The sequence below is a fragment of the Prenolepis imparis genome, unplaced genomic scaffold, assembly GCF_030444845.1.
Source record: "Prenolepis imparis isolate NDT839.2.m4 unplaced genomic scaffold, iyPreImpa1.0 SCAF_5, whole genome shotgun sequence".
In the NCBI taxonomy this organism is placed as follows: Eukaryota; Metazoa; Arthropoda; class Insecta; order Hymenoptera; family Formicidae; genus Prenolepis; species Prenolepis imparis.
Genome location: NW_028141163.1, coordinates 14914794 through 14934213, shown reverse-complemented (window position 1 = coordinate 14934213; position 19420 = coordinate 14914794). Strand labels below are relative to the sequence as shown.

The 19420-nt window shown below is 35.1% G+C and overlaps 1 protein-coding gene across 12 annotated transcripts in view; it reads left to right on the top strand.

Annotated features, from left to right (window-relative positions):
• Positions 1–19420, top strand: part of Dlg1 (MAGUK family member discs large 1) — a 250297-nt gene that overhangs the window by 127809 nt on the left and 103068 nt on the right. For all 12 annotated transcript variants that reach the window (XM_083037711.1, XM_083037713.1, XM_083037710.1 and 9 more), the window contains one exon: positions 3264–3299. In XM_083037711.1, coding sequence (XP_082893837.1) covers positions 3264–3299 — 36 coding nt within the window. The remainder of the gene's footprint in view (positions 1–3263; positions 3300–19420) is intronic.

The following is a 19420-nucleotide window of genomic DNA, read 5'->3' as shown; positions in this document are numbered from 1 at the left end:
TTGCATTTTTGTTACATAATTGCACAATATCGCATACACACGAACGAGTTAAGAATTTTTTAATCTCTTCCCGAAAATAATTCTAGATAACTGATTGATTGATAATAAAGTGCGTTTAAAGAGGAACTGTCAGCATCGTCGCGATATGCAATTTTTTCGTTGCAGTGCGAAAAGAACAGTGCCGCTTTAAAGCGTCGTGAACATTAGTTTAATCGCTCTTTATTTACGCGGATGCGTAAAGATAAACGTTAAAGCGTAAGTTTTTAAAGAGGCTGATCGCAGCCACTTTAAAGTTCTTTTTTTACTTAACGTGGCAAAGATAAAACATCTCTTCAGCCTTATAAAGTACTATATTTCTATATTACTAAAATATTGTAACATTTCGTTATTGATATAACACTGGACAGTATTCAATATTTTTAATAAACATTAGCGTTACGGCAAGAAAAGGAGATAATATAGTGCTGAAAAAATTCCCGTATATATCGAGTCATCCCAAGTGAATCTCATCTATTTCCCAATATATCGATCCCTCGTTGTTGCGAGTATAAGCTGTCTAAAATTTCAAAGTGATACAATTAATCTCGTCGACAACGAGTCGCGGCTGTATTTTTGTACGAAGAAATTCGATATTAAAAAAGCGAATGTGCTTACAGGAGTGTGCGGACTGGTCCGATTTCCATAAATTCCCGCGGCGTGTATATCGAATGTGCATCGCGTAACAAACGTTAACTCGGAGTACACAGGACACGTTTCAACGTTGCCTCCTATATTGCTGTCATAAATCTAACAAGGCGGTCCGACATTAACCCACCGAACGTCGCCGATACTTCCGACCGCGACACCGATCCGACCTTCACGTTCGATAAAATAGCTGTCCATACACTCCCTCGTATTATATTTACACCGATTTAATGAACCACATCAGAGCACCGGCGCGAATAAACCTTCCGCGAACCACCCATTCAAAATCAAATCCGCGTCTCTGGAAAGTCAGCTCGTAAAACTTTTTCTATGATTTTGTCGCGGTACAAGTACCCGTTTATCCGTATTTCACATGTGACTCTTGTAGTAGAAATAACTGCTGCCAAATAATTCTTCCTACCGCACAGGGGAGATATTTTACTATGCGTTATTTATATTGTTCTATTTCATATTTATATAGTTATATAGTAGTTGCGAAAATGAAAATTGTATACTCGTATTTTATACGGGATATACAAAGGTATGTCGCGCATTATATTCCATAAAATAATCATTAGCTATTTATATTTGTAATTAACGTTGTCACAGTGCTTTTACAGTCAATTTCGTAGATCGAAAAGTTAATATATCTCTATGCGAGCCAGATATTGGAACTGTTATCGATCGTGTTGGAAAATAGGTACATTTTTCAACTATCATCCTCGATAAACATGTTTGCCTTGCTAGTCAACGCGCGGGTTACGAGAAATACACTGCGTCAGTAATAGGGAATTTTACGGCACGATCGAATGTATTCGCCGCAATAAAAACACTGTACGAGCTCTCGCGCGCTGCAAACGCCGGAAATATTGTTTATATTGATTTAATAAACCACGTCGATCTCATCGCCTCGGAAACTGCGACATTGCGTGAACGGTGAAATAATTCAGGAAATATTCCGAACGAAATGTTCTTCCTTCCACAGCTCACACGACCGAGAATTACGATGTAAAACAGCCACGACCAATCTTTTTTCGTGTACGAAACTAAATTTTTTTTCTTTTCTTTAATCGACGAAACATCGTGAAATTCATTAACATCACATCGCACGTTTGACGGAAAAGCGTCGCCTATCTTACCGGGGAATTTGCCAATCTGCAGTTTTCCTCACTCGATTCTGCATTGGCGCGATCGCGCGCAAGCGAGTGAACCATCGAGTTTCGAGAAATAAATCTCGATGTTGCCGAGATTCGTCGTGGATCAGTAGAGTAGAAAATTGGACTACGTCACCGTGTTTGGTTCACGGCAACATTTCTTGCTTTTAATATTCAATAAACAAGAAATTTGTACTCTGTCACGAGATATTTTCGCGCAATTTCTGCCATTTGTTTTGCGGTTGGTGAATTTCACGATGATACATCGCAAGACGTAAATTTTTAACTTCTAATATTTTAAATTACATATTAATATATCTCGTCACATTATTAATATAATCATTGCGAAAAGAAAAAATTGCATCATTATTCTAAAAAAATAAAAGCTTAATAAAAGCTGAAATATAAGTTACCCCAAAAGTTGCACCGCAGGCTCCTAATGCCTCCTAGGTTTTTCCTCCTCTCACAACAGACTGTCAGGATTCATTGCACTTACAGAGTTCATTGCACTCACTCGCGAAAATATGGTTCACAGTTTATTTCTGTTCATTATACGGTATGATAAAACGCGCGACACTTTGCACGATATTCCCGAATTACACGAACGCGAATTAATATTTCGTGAGATTCTTTCGTGAAGATTGTACTTCAAATCAACGAATCAAAATTCCAACAATAAATTTTATCACCGTTTGATACGCTTACATGTCGCTAATTATATATATAATAAATGTTGGAAATAATCGCATTTCTCCGACGATACGCGTAATAAATATCTTCGTATGACAACAATAATTTGTAGTTATAAATGTTGAATTTTATAAATTCACTCTGAATACTCTATATTTTTTATTTTAAATTAAATTCGATGTATGACATATCGCAAGTAATTTAAGTTTTATTCTAATATATATAAGAATAAAATTTCTTTTATTTCAAGAAACTGTTTATTATTATTTTATTCTTACTATACTATTATTAAATTAATTTGATGTTATCACACTTTACGCTTTACCAAATTTTCAATTTTTGAAGAATAATTTCATCGGACGTTAAAACAATCAAGAATTTATCTCTTGATTTTAATATGGCAATATAATAAAATTTAATTATTACGAAAAAGTGATAACTTATTATATTTTTTAATTATATGAATATTTGTAATAAACAAATAGTTTTGTTTAGAAAGGAAATTCCAATAATTATTCTTCATTAATACTAATAATGATTATATCTACAACAATAAACAATAATTATATGAATGTATTATGGTATGATATTATAATATCATATATTATATTATATAATAATAATATAATAATATATAATTATATTAATATTAATATTATAAACATATAATAATTATTTTACGAGTCTCCATCGATAATGATATTTATCTAACTGGGGATACCTTTTTTGTTACAGAGTCATGACAGTTGGCAGGGACACGATAGTGACCAGGTAAGCGTTTGAAGTTTGGAAAAATCGCTTGCGAAAGTACAATTTGTATTAACACTTGTCAGCTTTTCTTTCCCGAAAACCTTTGCGTCGCTTTTTCACACATACTGTATTCCCTACCGACCGCGTTTGGCTTGCATCTTTCGGAAAGACACGCTGACTCTGTGAGATTCTTTCGCAATTTGCATGTTGATGTGCTAGTCTTGCGCAGAAATGTCACGTTTGTTCGTTCACCGAGCTCCGTGTGTTGCACAAAATTTTCCGGGCTCTGTGATAGAACCGGTAGAATGCAAATCGCACGCTTTTGTAATATATACCCCAATCTTTTCTTATCCGTTCTGATTTTCCTATATGCCTTTGCGCGACACGTTTGCAATAAATGTGTTCATTATTATCAAAGTGTCTCTAATATTGAAGCACAAAACTCGCATACTTTGATTCTGTTTTAATATTAGCAACGCAATCTTACTGTGCAATTTTTTCGTGCAGATATAAAGATGCGTTCAAAACAAAAATGCATTCTGCATATTTAATTTAATCTTGAGATAAAATTCAGGTTATTTCTCTAAATCTACACATGTGAAAAATTTTACCAACGTCAACATCATAAATCTTAAAAAATAAGGAATGTAAAAATGTTTATTTTATTACGTCTACATCGATCGCACATGGTTCCTCGTGATTTACCATTTTACAATTCGTCGTCGACTATCGGGTAGATAAAATTGAATTCATCAACTGATAAACAATTAACGTTACAAATAATTAGTACGGCGGCGCAAATCTAATCGCGATCCGAGTAAATCTGAACCGACATGTAAACCGCGCGTGAATAGTTATAGACATGAAGTGAATAGTAATAGATAATATGATGGAAGGGAGGGGGAGGAGAGAGAGGAGAAAAGCGATTTGCATGACAGTGATGCATGTGATCTGCAAAGCTCTTATATAATATATCGTCGTCTGGTTACACGGTTATATAACATACGCTGTATCCCGCGCCGTTATTAAGGGCGCAGCTGTTTAATGACGTTGCGGCGCGACTTGCGAAAATATTTGTCGGCTCGAGAGACAAAGATATATACACACATAATATAGTATATATATTCAATATGTATGTATGTTTATGTACATGTATATCAGACGCCTATCGATGCTGATGATCGATTTTCGATCGCAGCTGCTACTGACGCTTCTCCGCTCGTTCATTGAGTTTCTCCATACAATATGCTCGCACAGATGCGGATTAATTAATTCCTTATTACATAGAAGTATCATATCTGACGCGCGATCGCTTAATTAAATGCGATAATACTCTGTCGAGTTGCAACATGCGGGGAAGATTTAATACGCGTTCTATCGTGATACCTTTATTGTGTACAGGCTATTTTGTTTTGCAAAATATATTTTTGATTTTAACTATCAAAAATTGGAACATGCGAGGGAGAATGAATATGCATTCTATTATGATATCTTCATTATATGCAGGCTATTTGACAGTGTAAAATATATTTTTGTTTCGCTTCTTTCTAGCGAAACAAAAGAAAACGAAACTTATTGTTAGAGAAAATAATTTTTCTCCAATTCTCTCTTTCTTTCATCGCGATTTCTATCATTGTAAATATCAACAATTCGTGTCGTTATTGCTCACATTTTTCACAACATACAAACGAATACTGTAAATGGATCGCCATGGCATGTCAGGCGCATTACTGGGAGGAGTTCCCCGAAGCATCCCCCTGATAATACAATATAGTCTGCGAAATGCCGTTGGAGAGAAATCTGAGGGCAGGCGAGACACTTAACAATGGCGCGGTGTTGAATGTGATTTAGTGTGGCGTTTAATCGGATTTACCTTGGTGCATCTGTTGTGTCTTATGCCATCGGTGCTTCGGCACTGAGGATATTCAGGATACTATCGCGATTGTCGTACGCCGAATTCGTCAAAAGAGCCTTACGAAATTCTGTTGCTTATACAAAATTTCAGGATTGAAGGAGCTTCAATAAACGATTAATATATTAATTGATTCGATAACAGATATATAGCAGACTTAGATTGACGATGTATTTGTAGCTTTAAAAACACAATATATATTTAACATATGTTTATTTATTATATATATTTATATAATATGACAATATATGACTTAATGGAGTTTTAATTTCTTATTGGATAATTTTTTTCAATTAGTACATTACAATTCATCTTATATGTCTAGTTTTCAGGATTATATTCATTACAATTACATTCCAATGTGATTGTAATGAATATAATCATGAAAATTAGTCATATAAGATGAAAGAAAAAGAGAACATAATTAATGGAGTCTTGTTGGATGTCTTCTTGTCTACCTATTTGCAGCGTCGAAATTCAATGTCGTGAATATAGATATCACTTTGCAACGAACGCGGTACATAAAATTGAATCTCGCTCCAAGAGTTCTTGCTATAGGCAAGACCCTTGCACTCTGGCGAACCGTGTTGTTTTTCAATGGCCTCTTCGAACCCTTCTGAGGAGAGGGAGAATACTCTCCGGCCGGTCTTCTTGTTTCGGATATCCACAATACGTGTCATCCACCGCGTCATTCAATGCTCTCTCCGCGAGAAATTCTATTCTCTTTCCGGAAGTACAAAGCGCATCGCCCACGTCCTTTGTTGTCGTGCATCGACTTCATCTCGTCTCCCGATTCTCGCTTACTCTCCCTCCTTTTAACCCTACACAACTCTCCGCTTTGTGGAAGGTCTCTCAAAGGGACCGTCTCCCTTCTTCCGAGTCCTCTTTGTTTTCCCGCGAGCCAAACCCTTCTTCGCAGCTTTTTCTCTCGCTTTTCTCGAATCACACTATCGCGCTCTAAATGCCACTGGCAAACTTCGAAGCTTATTGCCGGGGAATTTTCCTTCACGGCAGACGACGACGACTCTACTGTAAATGGGATTTCGGATTTATCTATTTACGTGACGGTGATTGCACGATGCGAGACTTTTGTTGACGTAAGTTTCTAATCGGGGACATGTCGCGAAACGGCTTTGCTTCGACCGGAGAAACTACTTCTTTCGCATTGCTAATAACGTTTTCGCAATACGTTCGTTAACATTCTGGGCTTCGACTTCATAGTAATTTTTTCCTTGGTTTTTTGTCATCTCTCGCCTTGTCTCTCTATGCTCTTTTTCATTCTTCTGCGTTCTCCGCGACGGGTCGCGTTACGAAACGGGGTGGGATCGTTAGTTTCGCCTAAGTTTCTTCTTTTGGTTTTCTTTTTTTTTTTCTCATTATCAGGACCGCGAGGGATCATGCCGGGACCATCGAGACCAGACGGAGTACATGAATCTCTACAAAAAACAAAAACGAACGGGACACCGTCCGCAACACACGCGCTAATTACGTCTCTTCGGAGAACCACGATAATTTTGTCTCAGGAAATAAATGGAACTAAGCGATATGTCTTATGGCTTTGGTACATACATTATGTTGCTCCTCTTCCTCCAGTTGTTTATCCGAAAATATAAAAAATATAGGATATATTAATTGGTTGACGTATTAATTAGACGTTCATATAAAATATATCAATTACATCAATTATATTACATAATTTTCTATTTATTTCTTTTTTTTGCATTTAATCTTCCTTCACGTAACCATCCTTTAAAAATTTTATTTTAACATGTATTGTGCTCTTTTTTTCTGTTTTCTTTAAATATACACATATATAAGGAGTTTGCTAGATAATTTTAATATATTTAATTCGTGATACGGGTTTAATCGGTATTTCAACGAGATGAAAATCGACATACTTCGCCGCTCCGCTGATCGCAATCGTTTTAATCTAAATTGCTTCTAATTGCACAAGGTACATTAATTAAACATCAGTATCACGACGTAGTCGTGACGAGGCAATGCAATTGGCGAAGGTGTTGTTGTATTTTGAGCACCGTTAAATCCCGCGGTGCATGAATAATGCACGTGCATCGCCGCGTGTTAAAGTAAACGTTGTGATTTTACCTACACGACACGCTTTGCCAATTCGTGTAAAATTGTGTGTGTGGTCCGTGATTAATTTGTCGAATTAATTCAACCGTACATCATTGTTACATCACTTTATATTCTCTTGCCATCCGGTAGAATCGATCATCGCTATTTTATCAACTGAGTGCACACGTATGGATCGTAAATTTCTTGTAGGTGTCACTTGTGGTTTTATTTGACAACGTTCTTTTTTTTATGCAACAATTATACGTAATAAAGATGAAAAATTTAGACAATTTTATATTTTAACGATAAGATTTTTTTTAATTTTCTAACTCTGGACAAAAGTAAAATAGTAGTGAACTTACAAACAAATGTCATTATGATAACAAATATGACAGAAATATCATAGAATTGTAAATACGACATAAATGCAAATTTCTTGCAGAATATATTGCTAAATTTATAAGAATGAATAAAAGTACAACATTCTTTCGGTGCAAAATAATATTTACGAAAATAGATTAAAAAACTAGATTAAAACTGTGCAAATTACAGATAAATATCAGCTGAGATTCTCACGTCATTTTTCGTCCTGTTACTGCTTCGGGCACTTCGAATATATTATTTTAATATATCGCTGTTGAAAATATTTTCATTATACGACACGTTTCACTGTCTGTTTCTTTTTCCTACGATCGTTAAAAAAAAATAACTAAACCGTCGAGAGATCACCTAAAATTTACGAAAGATTTTCGAGGCAATTTTGTGCGGCTGTTATACGAAATTCGGTCAAAGGTCACCGGACACAACCCTTTCACCTTAATTGGTCGGACACAACGCAGCGCCTGTCCTCAATTTCACGTTATTCGCCATATAACGTTAGCTGCTCTTGCTGCTGAATTTCCCGTGACTGACGAAATTTTCGTCAAGATCGGCTCTCAAAGGACCACTCAAACGATCCTTCCGCAACGAGCGCGACAACACGAACTCGTCTCGGTTCATCGGTGCTCTCGTCATCGACGGTGAATTGCATCGGAATGTAAATTGCAATCCGAATTATGAGCTCCATTGTTTCCTGCCCGTTACGGTTGGCTTTCTATAAATTTCGCTCAAGTTTGGACACAAATCAGATTATTATTGACAGAGAGTCATGTAGCAAGTATATACGTACTTAAATAATTGCAAATTATTCGCAATATATTTTCTATTCCTGTAACTATTAAATCAGCAATACGTACAACTTTAAGGATGAAAAAATTATATAAAAAAATAAGATTTATCATGATTCGATTATTATCATTGCGTTTAGATTTTTTACTCATCACTTGCGAAAAAAAATTGTGATGTTCGTGAACCTTAGCGGACTTGTTGAATTTGAATGCCCTGTGACCCTGAGTAAAAAACTGGTTTCTTCTGTTGACGATACGGTCGGCTGTTGGCTCACGAGATATATTTTTTTTATATTAATTTTTTTCGCGGAGACTCATAGGAGATTAGCAATAAAAAAAATCTCATCACATATTCGCGAATCGCGTACGTACTTTTGTAGCCTATGAAATAATCGATTCGAGTTTTATACTCATTTAATTCCATTTCATTGCAAACACATGCGCAACATATAATTTAGATTCGTTCGGTGTAATTAAAATATCCACGAATAACACAAACATGAATATAAATATAGATGAGACATTCGTCTAATCGGAGATCGAAACCTGCTAATAAAGGCTTAATCTGGTAATGAATCGATGTCCTTGCAATATGATATACGTCGTTTTTACGAGCGCAAAAGGAAAAAAGGGAAAATAGCGCTTATGTGTCCATTGACAAGAATGGAATTCGGTGTCGCGCGCGGGAATTCATCGGCTGGAATTCCGCGTGCAAAAAGTCGCGATTCCCAGAGGCGGCCGATGAAACCAAAGCGTGAAACGTCCTGTCGGTCGGTCGTTCTCTCACGATCGACCTCGCACGAACCTGGGAAGTCATGGTCTACGTTTTCAGCATGGTTTATAACTCTTTCGATTGCCTGTTCTCGCGGTCTCGCGCGTACTACACACGACGAGCTAGAATCGCCAGGAACGAAGATACGCGATCGCGCCCTTTGAAAAAAGAAGCTCGATTTTTAGCGAGAGAGTCAGATTAAATTCGAAGCACAGTATAATATTGATTCTTCAGAAAAATCTGTCAAAAAAATTTTAATTTCTACTACTCTAAAACCGAATTCGAGAAACTATAATAAAGATAGCACATATAGGGAAAAAAAAATTTAAATGTAATATGAAATTAATTATACCGAAATGAAAACTTAATGTAAATATTAGGGAATTATTAAGTCTAAGAAATAATAGAGATAAAGAGATGGGAGGGAAGATTAAGCGAGAGCTTTAACACAATTCTCGAAAGATGCGTGCACGTATTAAAAAAAAAATAATGAGAGAGACTTTATAAGTGCTTTCTGACTCATCCATCGCACGTATTCCGCCCACATTTGTCTCGTTCAATAGCCTCATTCGACAGATCACTCTGCTGAACAGATCTACAGATAGAATTCCCATAGATACAAATATAAATTCTAAATAACTATGACAATAATTTTTTATACAGCATATTTATCCTTCGCTGAGAGAATTTTCTCTTAGAATTTACTCTGAAAATCATGGTAATTGTGGAATAATATGGTATGGAAAGAATTTTATGAGAATTTCTCTGATTATCACAATAAAAATAATATCTATCACAATAAAATATAAAACAAGTTTGATTAATTTTACTAAACTGCATGGTAAAATTAATTATAATAATATCTATATGACAATAAAATATAAAACATGTTTGATTAATTTTACTAAACTGCATTGTAAAATTAATTATAATAATATCTATATGACAATAAAATATAAAACATGTTTGATTAATTTTATTAAACTGCATGGTAAAATTAATTATAATAATATCTATATGACAATAAAATATAAAACATGTTTGATTAATTTTACTAAACTGCATGATAAAATTAATCAAACATGTTTTATGTTTTATTGTGATAGATATTTTTATTGTGATAAATATTAATTAGAGAAATTATTATAAAATTCTTTCCATATTGTCCCACGATTACAATGATTTTCAAGGTAAATTCTAAGAGAAAATTCTCTCTGTGTTTAATTTTTGATACTTATTCTTTTCTGCTTAATTTTTTTTTCTCTGTAATATATATACAAAGAAATTGTGCGACTTAATATTTAAAAAAAGGCACAAGAATATAAGCAATTTTTATATTATTTTCGAATATCTCTCGTTCTTTTTTTCTTGAAATCACGCAATATTTTTATAGAGTTTTAAACTCGCGAAACTGTGGGGCACCGATGCGAGTATAAACGCCCCTGCATTAGAACTGCAGTTTCCGTGCAGGTTCGTGCGATTCCGTCGACGTTCGGCTTACTCTCGTGCGTGCAGCGCGAGCTTCACGCCGGCGTTCGGTCGGCCGATGACGTCAACAGCGAAGAGGCCCCGTCGTCTATCGTGAGCGGCCAAACTCGAGTACGCGACCGACAAACGAGCGCTCCGCCGCAACGTTTCGCCTCTCCGAAGAGACGGGACGCCGCGTACTTAGTCGCGTCGTTTTCGTGTCATCGATTATCGTCGAGTGCCGATGTGAGAATCGCGAGTGCACGCCTTTGGCGGTTACGTGGAACCGCTCGTATCCGCCGCCGTAACTCCGCCGCCAATTTCAGTAGGTACCGAGACAGAAAGGAGGAAAGAGAGAGCGAGAGAGGACGACAAGAGCGTCCTAACCTCTACCAACCGGCGGTGATCTTTCGTCCACAGTGCGTACTGGCCCTTCGATCTTTCTCGACGTTTCTTTCGAGTGATTTGGAATGCGATCGTACGAGTCAAGTTGAGACAAAGAGAGAGAGGTAGAGGAAACGAGAGACGAAGGTGAAGGAGAACGCGAGATTCGTCTCGAAGAGTGTTCGCGCGCGCGAATTCGGTGGTCTCGTTCCATCTCATTCGAGCATCCGCGTCTTGAGAGTATAATATAACACGCCGGGATTAAGTGCAACCTGTTTTCAGTGCGCGCGCGCGCGCGTGCGCGTCCTCGTGCTTCCGTGTGTGCGTGTTAAATGTACGTGCACCTGTGGGCGCGTGTCGCGTGTATGTGTACGTGTGTGCCCGTCGTCGTGGAATGCGAGGCTCGCATGTGCAGCAGGAACGGCTCGACGTTCGGTGATCTTCGTCGTGACGCCGGCCACCGCCTCCTGTCGCGTTTGACACCGTCGTGGTCTTCTGAGGAAAAACCTCTATCAGGTAGAGCGCGAGGAGTTTATCGGCTTCGCCGATTTTCGATCGGCACGTTCCTTGCGGAAGGCACGCGGAAAATTATTCTTTGTGGTGAACATAGCTACACATATATTCTAGAAGGAATCTGTTCCTCTCGAAAAATGATAATTTTTCACTGATAAATTTCCATTGAAAGAATTAATTTGTTTTATTGTCTTTTAATATGAGTAAATTAGAAATTTATTTTTCATGTGTATAAAAATAATCCCTATGTAGTAGATTGCATGGACAATGTATAATATACGTTGACAATGTCCGTAATTGTCATTTACGACGCTTAACGATGCGTAAAATTAGCGAATTGAAATGAATTTTACATAACTTTGTGTTCTCTTTGTACAATACATTTAAAAAAAGTAGCGTTGCAGGTGAAGTTACCTCTCTCTCGTAAAGTATTCTATTCACATAAGGTAACGCTTTTTATTTTAAGAGAGAAATTACACTCTTTTGAGACAAAGAGACAAAAAGGTATGCTGAAGTTGCATCGTTACTAATTTGAGCAGGAATCTCTTTTTATTATTGTTTTATTTTTGTTTCTGTTCTTCAATTACTCCAAAATTTACTGTCTATTTATCGTCACTAATGATGTAATTCGACAAATTATTTCTATATATTGCATTTTTTTACTTTTTTATTTCACAAATCAATCATTTTTATATATTCTCATATAAATTAATTATTCTCGTTTAAATTTGATAAAATTTTAAATTTTATAGCTTTTAAATGTTTTTGTTAACAACTTTTTTCTAATGAAAAACACTCGACTTTTTTTTACATAAATTTGCCACAAAAGTGTGTAAAAAATAAAGCATAGAGTATAGTGCTTATTATAAAATTAAACATGATAAAAATTAATAGAGATAAGCTGAAAACTTTAACAAAAGTAACATTATAAAAATGACTTCTCTTCTGCGAGAAACATGAAATTCTGTTAAAAATTGTTTCGATTCTACACTGAGAGAATTTTCTTTTCTTTTAGAATTTACTCTGAAAATCATGATAATCGTGAGACTGTGATTAACTTTATTATGCAGTTTAATAAAATTAGAGAGAGTGATTAACTTTATTATGCAGTTTAATAAAATTAATTAAACATATTTTATATTTCATTGTGATAGATATTATTATTTTTATTGTGATAAATATTAATCAGAGAAATTCTCATAAAATTCTTCCTATACCATATTGTCCCACCATGATTTTCAGGGTAAATTCTAAGAGAAAATTCTCTCTATGCATATATAATTTTTTTCGTGTGTCTCTTTAGAAAATTGACTAAAATAATTGTAAAAAAACGATATTTTATGTCGAAAATAATTCGCGTGCGCTCTTGGTCTTGTCGAGAACGCTCTTCTCTTCGGAGTCGTGGGAAACATATCGCGTTCGCGTGGGACGTCCACGTGGAAATGGAAAAGCAGCCGCGTTATATCACGGAGAGTTTTCCTATGCGGGTCGGCCACTGCTCGTCGCCTCCACGGGAATACGCACCTCGTGCATCGGAGCGAGACGGATAGACAACCTGTTTACGATATCCAGCGCGCGCACGAGGACGCGCTTCTGGCGCGCGGCCGTCACATACGCGGTGTTTCGAAACCGTTAGAAAAACAGTTGGTCTTTACGACGAAGGTCGCATACGATTCTTAATATGTGTCTGCAATGTGACGATTAACATAGTCGCGGATAGGAAGTCTCGCGTTAACTTTCGTCTTAGGGATTAGAAAAATATTAATATCGAGTTTAATAATGACGAATCTTGCTGATTATATTAATAGCACTTTAATGTTGAAATTATTTTATTATTTCTCGAGGAAAAGATTTATTGTTAATGGTCTAAAATAATTAAGATACGTAGTTTCATTGGTCATTTTCTAAGGAAACACGGCGTATTATCGTTTGCTCAAGAGAGACGAGATTATCCTCCAAGAGTGTGATAAAACGCGTTGCATAATTCGAGGTCGCCACTCTAGAGAATCTAGAGATAGCGATCTAATAATTTATATCGATTGATTGAACATTTTCATTGGCAGTAGGTCGCTTTCAAACTCGGCGCATAAGTATTTCCGTTGTATTAAATTATTTTAACCGAGTGTGTTCTCTCTCTGTAGATTTGTAACACATTTGTTTCTCGTGACAATTTTAATTAATTAAAATTTTGCAATCTTTTGCATGAACAAAAGAATTAGTTTTTGTTAATAGCATTTTTTTTTAATAGTTGATTCAATTATTTTATCGACGTGTTATTATTCTGACATTATTATTAGTCTGATATTTCATTGTTATTTGAACTCAGTCTTTGCTTCTACTATTGAGAAACGCATCGATGACTATTCATAGCTTACTTTCACTCACTTGAAGTGTTATCGATCAAATCGGAGAATACATTTTCTTTAACGGGACGTCGTTCGTGCTAAACCTTTACCTCGTTCTGCAAAAATCAGTCACCTCCCATTTCCGTTGCAAGACTTTTCTCACGCGCGAGCTTCGCGAACAGCAATGCTTTTCATCTACATTTAAATTGTAATAATTATAAAATCAAGGAGAGAAACGTATATAGAAATGAGTTGTTGTTACGTTGATTTCTAACATAGATACATAGTATATACGGGTTAAAATTGAAATTAATTAGAATTGAATTGAAATCACTTATTAATCTTGTTTTTCAGTGTAAACATTTCGATTCTGCGAAGCGTATTTTGTTTGATGAATGTGAGAGAAACACATCTGCGTTTTGTTTTAATCAGGGGACGCAATATCGCGTCGTGACACGCGATAATCGAGCAGCCGACGAATTGCTAGTTAAGCATAGACCGTAGTAAAATAATTTCACGTGCTCTATTCAGGTTAATTCTCCGAAGCGAAATGATGTGCGTCCCTGAGATTTATCAATTGGGTCACCTCTCGGAGCTCGTACGATACATTATGCGCAGGTGCGTAGGGCATATTTTTTCGCTTATCGCGCGTCCAGAGAGCTTCGATAAATATGTCGCATATGAAAATGTTATACCCTTCGCTGGATCTATTTATATAACCGAGTTAATCCTCGTTTATTACGCACGATATTGTGGGATGGCGCGATAACCGTATGAGTAATTGATTTTCAACAATGTCAAAGTAAACAATAGTCCGTGCGGTTGAAGGACACAGAGAGAATTCGTCGGAAAGAATATACGTGATCGAACAAAATTACAAGTTGGGGCAGATGTGCTCCCCATTTTTTCGTATTATAATCGCCAAAATTCGATACTTTGCCTCGTACACCTGTCATCTAAAGGCAATTAGAGACGCGAATGTGAGTCACATATGAGATATGAGTTTCTTTGCCTTGACTATCTTTTCTTTTGCGGCCCCTACAATATAACGTAGACTAACACCCATCTGCTAGAATGACATTTGGGACTCGGAATCTAAAATACGAGTAGATAGTATCGCGTGTACCGTTTCAACATCGCTATTCGCGGGAAAGGTCCACGAATTTTAAAAAACCTGATTAGTACACTGACAATGAGAGAATTTTCTGTTAAAATTTACCCTGAAAATCATGGTAATCGTGGGACAATATGATATGGAAAGAATTTTATGAGAATTTTTTTGATTAATATTTATCACAATAAAAATAATAATATCTATCACAATAAAATATAAAACATGTCTGATTAATTTTACTACTGCATAACAAAATTAATCAAAGTGATAAATATTAATCAGAGAAATTCTCATAAAATTCTTTCCATATCATATCGTCTCACGATTATCATGATTTTCAGGGTAAATTCTAAGAGAAAATTCTCTCTGTGTATTCTTTAATATTAAATCAAATATGTGTGCGCTAATATAAAATACAATAATTTATAATATATATTTCAGTGAAAATTAATTACTGAAATGAGAAAATGTTTTAAACATTATAATTAATATATGTATAAATATTTTTTTTGCAATTAAAAGAAAATTTATAATTAATTAACATGAAAGAGAATTTCATGTACCATATGTTTAACATAATAGTTCGAATGCAACTTCAGCGAATTAATAAGAAGAGTATTGTTTTTCTCGATATAAATCAATATATAGTTAAACTGAAATTTATGCGCAATCGTAAATTACAAGGAATCAAATAGATATAAATTCCGCGTGTCCTCCGCACACACGTCCGCGAAACCACAAGCATTATTCATAACGTTGATCGTCTATCTACCTTGTGTGCTGTGCAGTCTCGTGCGTTTTGTGAGAAGAATAAAAAAGATATGATGTGCCTCGGTGCGATCTGAGCAGCAGGATTAATTGGATTAATAGAGCTCTCTGTGGATCTGCAATAGCACAACAGTAGGATGACTACTAGAAGGAAGAAGAAGTCTCAGGACGGCTTCCTGAAGAAGGTCTCGAGCCTATTCAATCTCGACACGGTGAGTCATTTCTTATTGAACCGAACTTTCACATCTCGATAGCGACTTTTCGTAATCTTAATCCAACAGTGACTTGTCATGGTCAAAAATACTTGTGCCTCAAACTACATATGGATTAGTACGAAATTATTATAAAAAGACTCGTTTTCGAAAAGGTAAAAAATCAAATGATAAAATTAGTCGTGTGTTAATGTGAAGTCTAGGCATTTCAATCAACATTTTTATTATGCATAAGATATTTATTAAAAATCTAATAAATTTCTAATAAGTTTTAATTTCTCATGTAATAAAGATAGAAAGAGGTCTTTCACAATCAATTATAAATAATAATCTTTTTAATTTCTTTCTCTTTTTCTAAAATAATACGATATTTAACTAGTCTATCACAGGATCTTTAATTCAGAACGAATTTACAAATATATCGCGGCCTCGTATTTATCACTCACGTGTTTCACTTGGAGGATTTTTTCGAAAGTGTTCTGTGTCTGTTCAAGGCATAAATTACGTATGTAAGCAAAAGTTGCGTTAAACATAATTTATGCTGTACTATTCTTGGCCGTGTGTGCGTAACACGTAACTTCTTTACAAATTCTACTAAATGATTGATCAGTTATTCCAATATTTTTATTCTACGATGTGATTTGTCAAAATTTATTTATTGATGTTATTTATCAAAATAACAAATAACTTATAACAATGTATTATAATTTTCATTTTAATGCGATAAACTAAAGTATCTTGAAATTAGAATATTTTAATACATACATCTACAAGTTAAACTTCAAAATTATAACTTTACTAATATTAAACTTTGATTTTTTAACTGATTTTTTAAAAATTTAATTTAATAAATCTAATTTAACATTTTTGAAAATGGAGTAATTCGATTATTCATGGGTGAATATTATAATATAAAGATAGATATAAAGAGAGAAAAATAGATAAAGTATTATATATTATCTCCTCGCATCTCCATATCCTCTGCGATTATTCGATCTATAAGAACAATAGCTCGTAAAACGGAGGCATATACCAATTATATGCAGTATTGGATATTGAATTAATTAGTTACTTATATTGAATTAATAGCGAGATGACTCTTTCAGTATATAAGTATGAGTACACCGAACTGAATAATTTTATGTTGATGTGGATTATGAATACTTAAGAATTTTTTGCATATTTGTTTTCGTTCTGTGTGGCGATATAAATTTATTGACGAATACCAGCGCATTATGGAAATAATGCGTATTAAACATAAATTAATCGGATGTTTGCATATATGTGCGGTAACATCGCACAGTAATTCTCTCGATCATAATGCAAAAATAATATTTTTGCACAAACGCAGATATGAACAAATGTTACTGGATTTGCATTATTTTAATTCCTCTGTTACCATTCTATGAAAATTTTATGAAAGGGAGAGACAGAGAGAGAGAAAGAGAGAGATTTACATTTCCTTTTTTATTCACATTTTTTATTGATATAAAAAAAAGTTTTCGTCCTACCTGCCTTATGACAGTTAACGAATAGAAGCCATTTGTTACATTTTTCTCTGGAATATGATTGCGCTGCGAAACGAAATGTCGCAGAAAAGCTTTGCGGACACAGGAAAAACGGAGAGTAGCAACGCGCTAAAAGGAAAAATAGTCCGCAAAAACAGTTGGAAAAGGAAAACGCCGTCACGACAAGTCCGAAGAGACGCGAGCGAGGAAAATCGCGCGGAACCATTTTTCTCGCTGGCTTCACGACCGGCTTCATGCGATAAGAGTGCGTCGAATAGCTTCGCAAAAGCAAGGGGTGGGTATAAAAGAGAGGGCGGAGGAGAGCGGGTGTGCGGAAATAAAAGAGAAACCGTGGAACATAAACAAGACCGTAGAAACACCTGTCGACTTTTCCACTGTTAAGGACTAACTTCGATGAAAAAAGACGAACGTGAAATCGTCTTTCTTATCCATGATAGTCATTTTATACCATCATGGCCAATAAGTTATTAATCAAATACCCGCTAAATCGGTATCATTATTAAATTAAAATAGACTTTTAATATTAATACATAAGTGTCTTTTAATATATGAAAATAAGTTTTTATTAAAGAATTAAAGCATTGATTGGACTGCAAAATATTCGTATAATTTAATATCTGAATTATATTTGGTGAATTATTCAACTTAAAATATGGAGATAATATCCGAATTATATGAATTTTCGTATTAGAAAAATCGAGTTTATCTAGATCTGCGAATTTTTGTTTAATTTCAGCAAATTTTGATATATTATGTCGCAATTAATTTTTTATTTCTATAATTTGGACTCAAATTGACAAAAAATTTTGTACCAATAAATTTGATTGTTTTAATATTAAAATCCTGATACATGTGCTCTTGAATAATTGAACAATAATTATCGGATATTCTAATATCTGGAAATAGAAACGATATTGGCAGGTGTAATCATTAATTTTTTTCACGCAATACAATTGATCGTGCCTTTTTATTTTCTAATCTACGTTCTCTGTAAGAGACGGCAATTTATTATTCTTAGGAAAATTCGCGGCGCGTTAACTGGCTTTATCGAGCGTTGCACAGTGTAGATTTACATTGGCGCCCGATCCCGACACGGTCCAAGCCGCTTTGAGAATCCTAAGTCAACCCTAAGTCAACGCGAACTCTCTCCCGAACTCGAGTCTCGCAAACCACCACCGTCAGCCAACAAACGCTCGACGTTGCATTCCGAGACACGCAATGTTCGTAAGCCGATATTCACACACATACGCACACACGTTCTATATCGTTGTTTGCACGAAATGACTTGTCCACGGACGCTTACGCGACATCCCTAAGCGGATCGTTCGATTTTTTATTAGCTGCCAGGCGACTGTTGTGTCAGATTAAATGATGAATTACGACAAAATGATGAGCGAAATCGAGCGAGCGAGTCAATGAATCATGCATAAAGCGCTGATAATACGCGCAAAAGATCGTTTGCACGACCGGTATTGCTATCGATCTTTCGAACATTGCCACTATAGTGCAAATTATTGTCAATTATTCATGTCTCTCTCTCTCTCTCTCCGTAAATTTTATTCATATTAGCCTGTCAGTTCTATTTAGCAATATTACTCTGTAATTCATACAACTTTCCTGAAATTTTCATTGAAGAAAGATCTGAATTGAATCGAAACTTTTGACATTTTTGATGTGTCTAAAATAATATTTATAATTATTATACACGGAGAGAATTTTCTCTTAGAATTTACCCTGAAAATCATGGCATGGGACAATATGGTATGGAAAGAATTTTATGAGAATTTCTCTGATTAATATTTATCACAATATAATAATAATATCTATCACAATAAAATATAAAACATGTTTGATTAATTTTACTAAACTGCATGGTAAAATTAC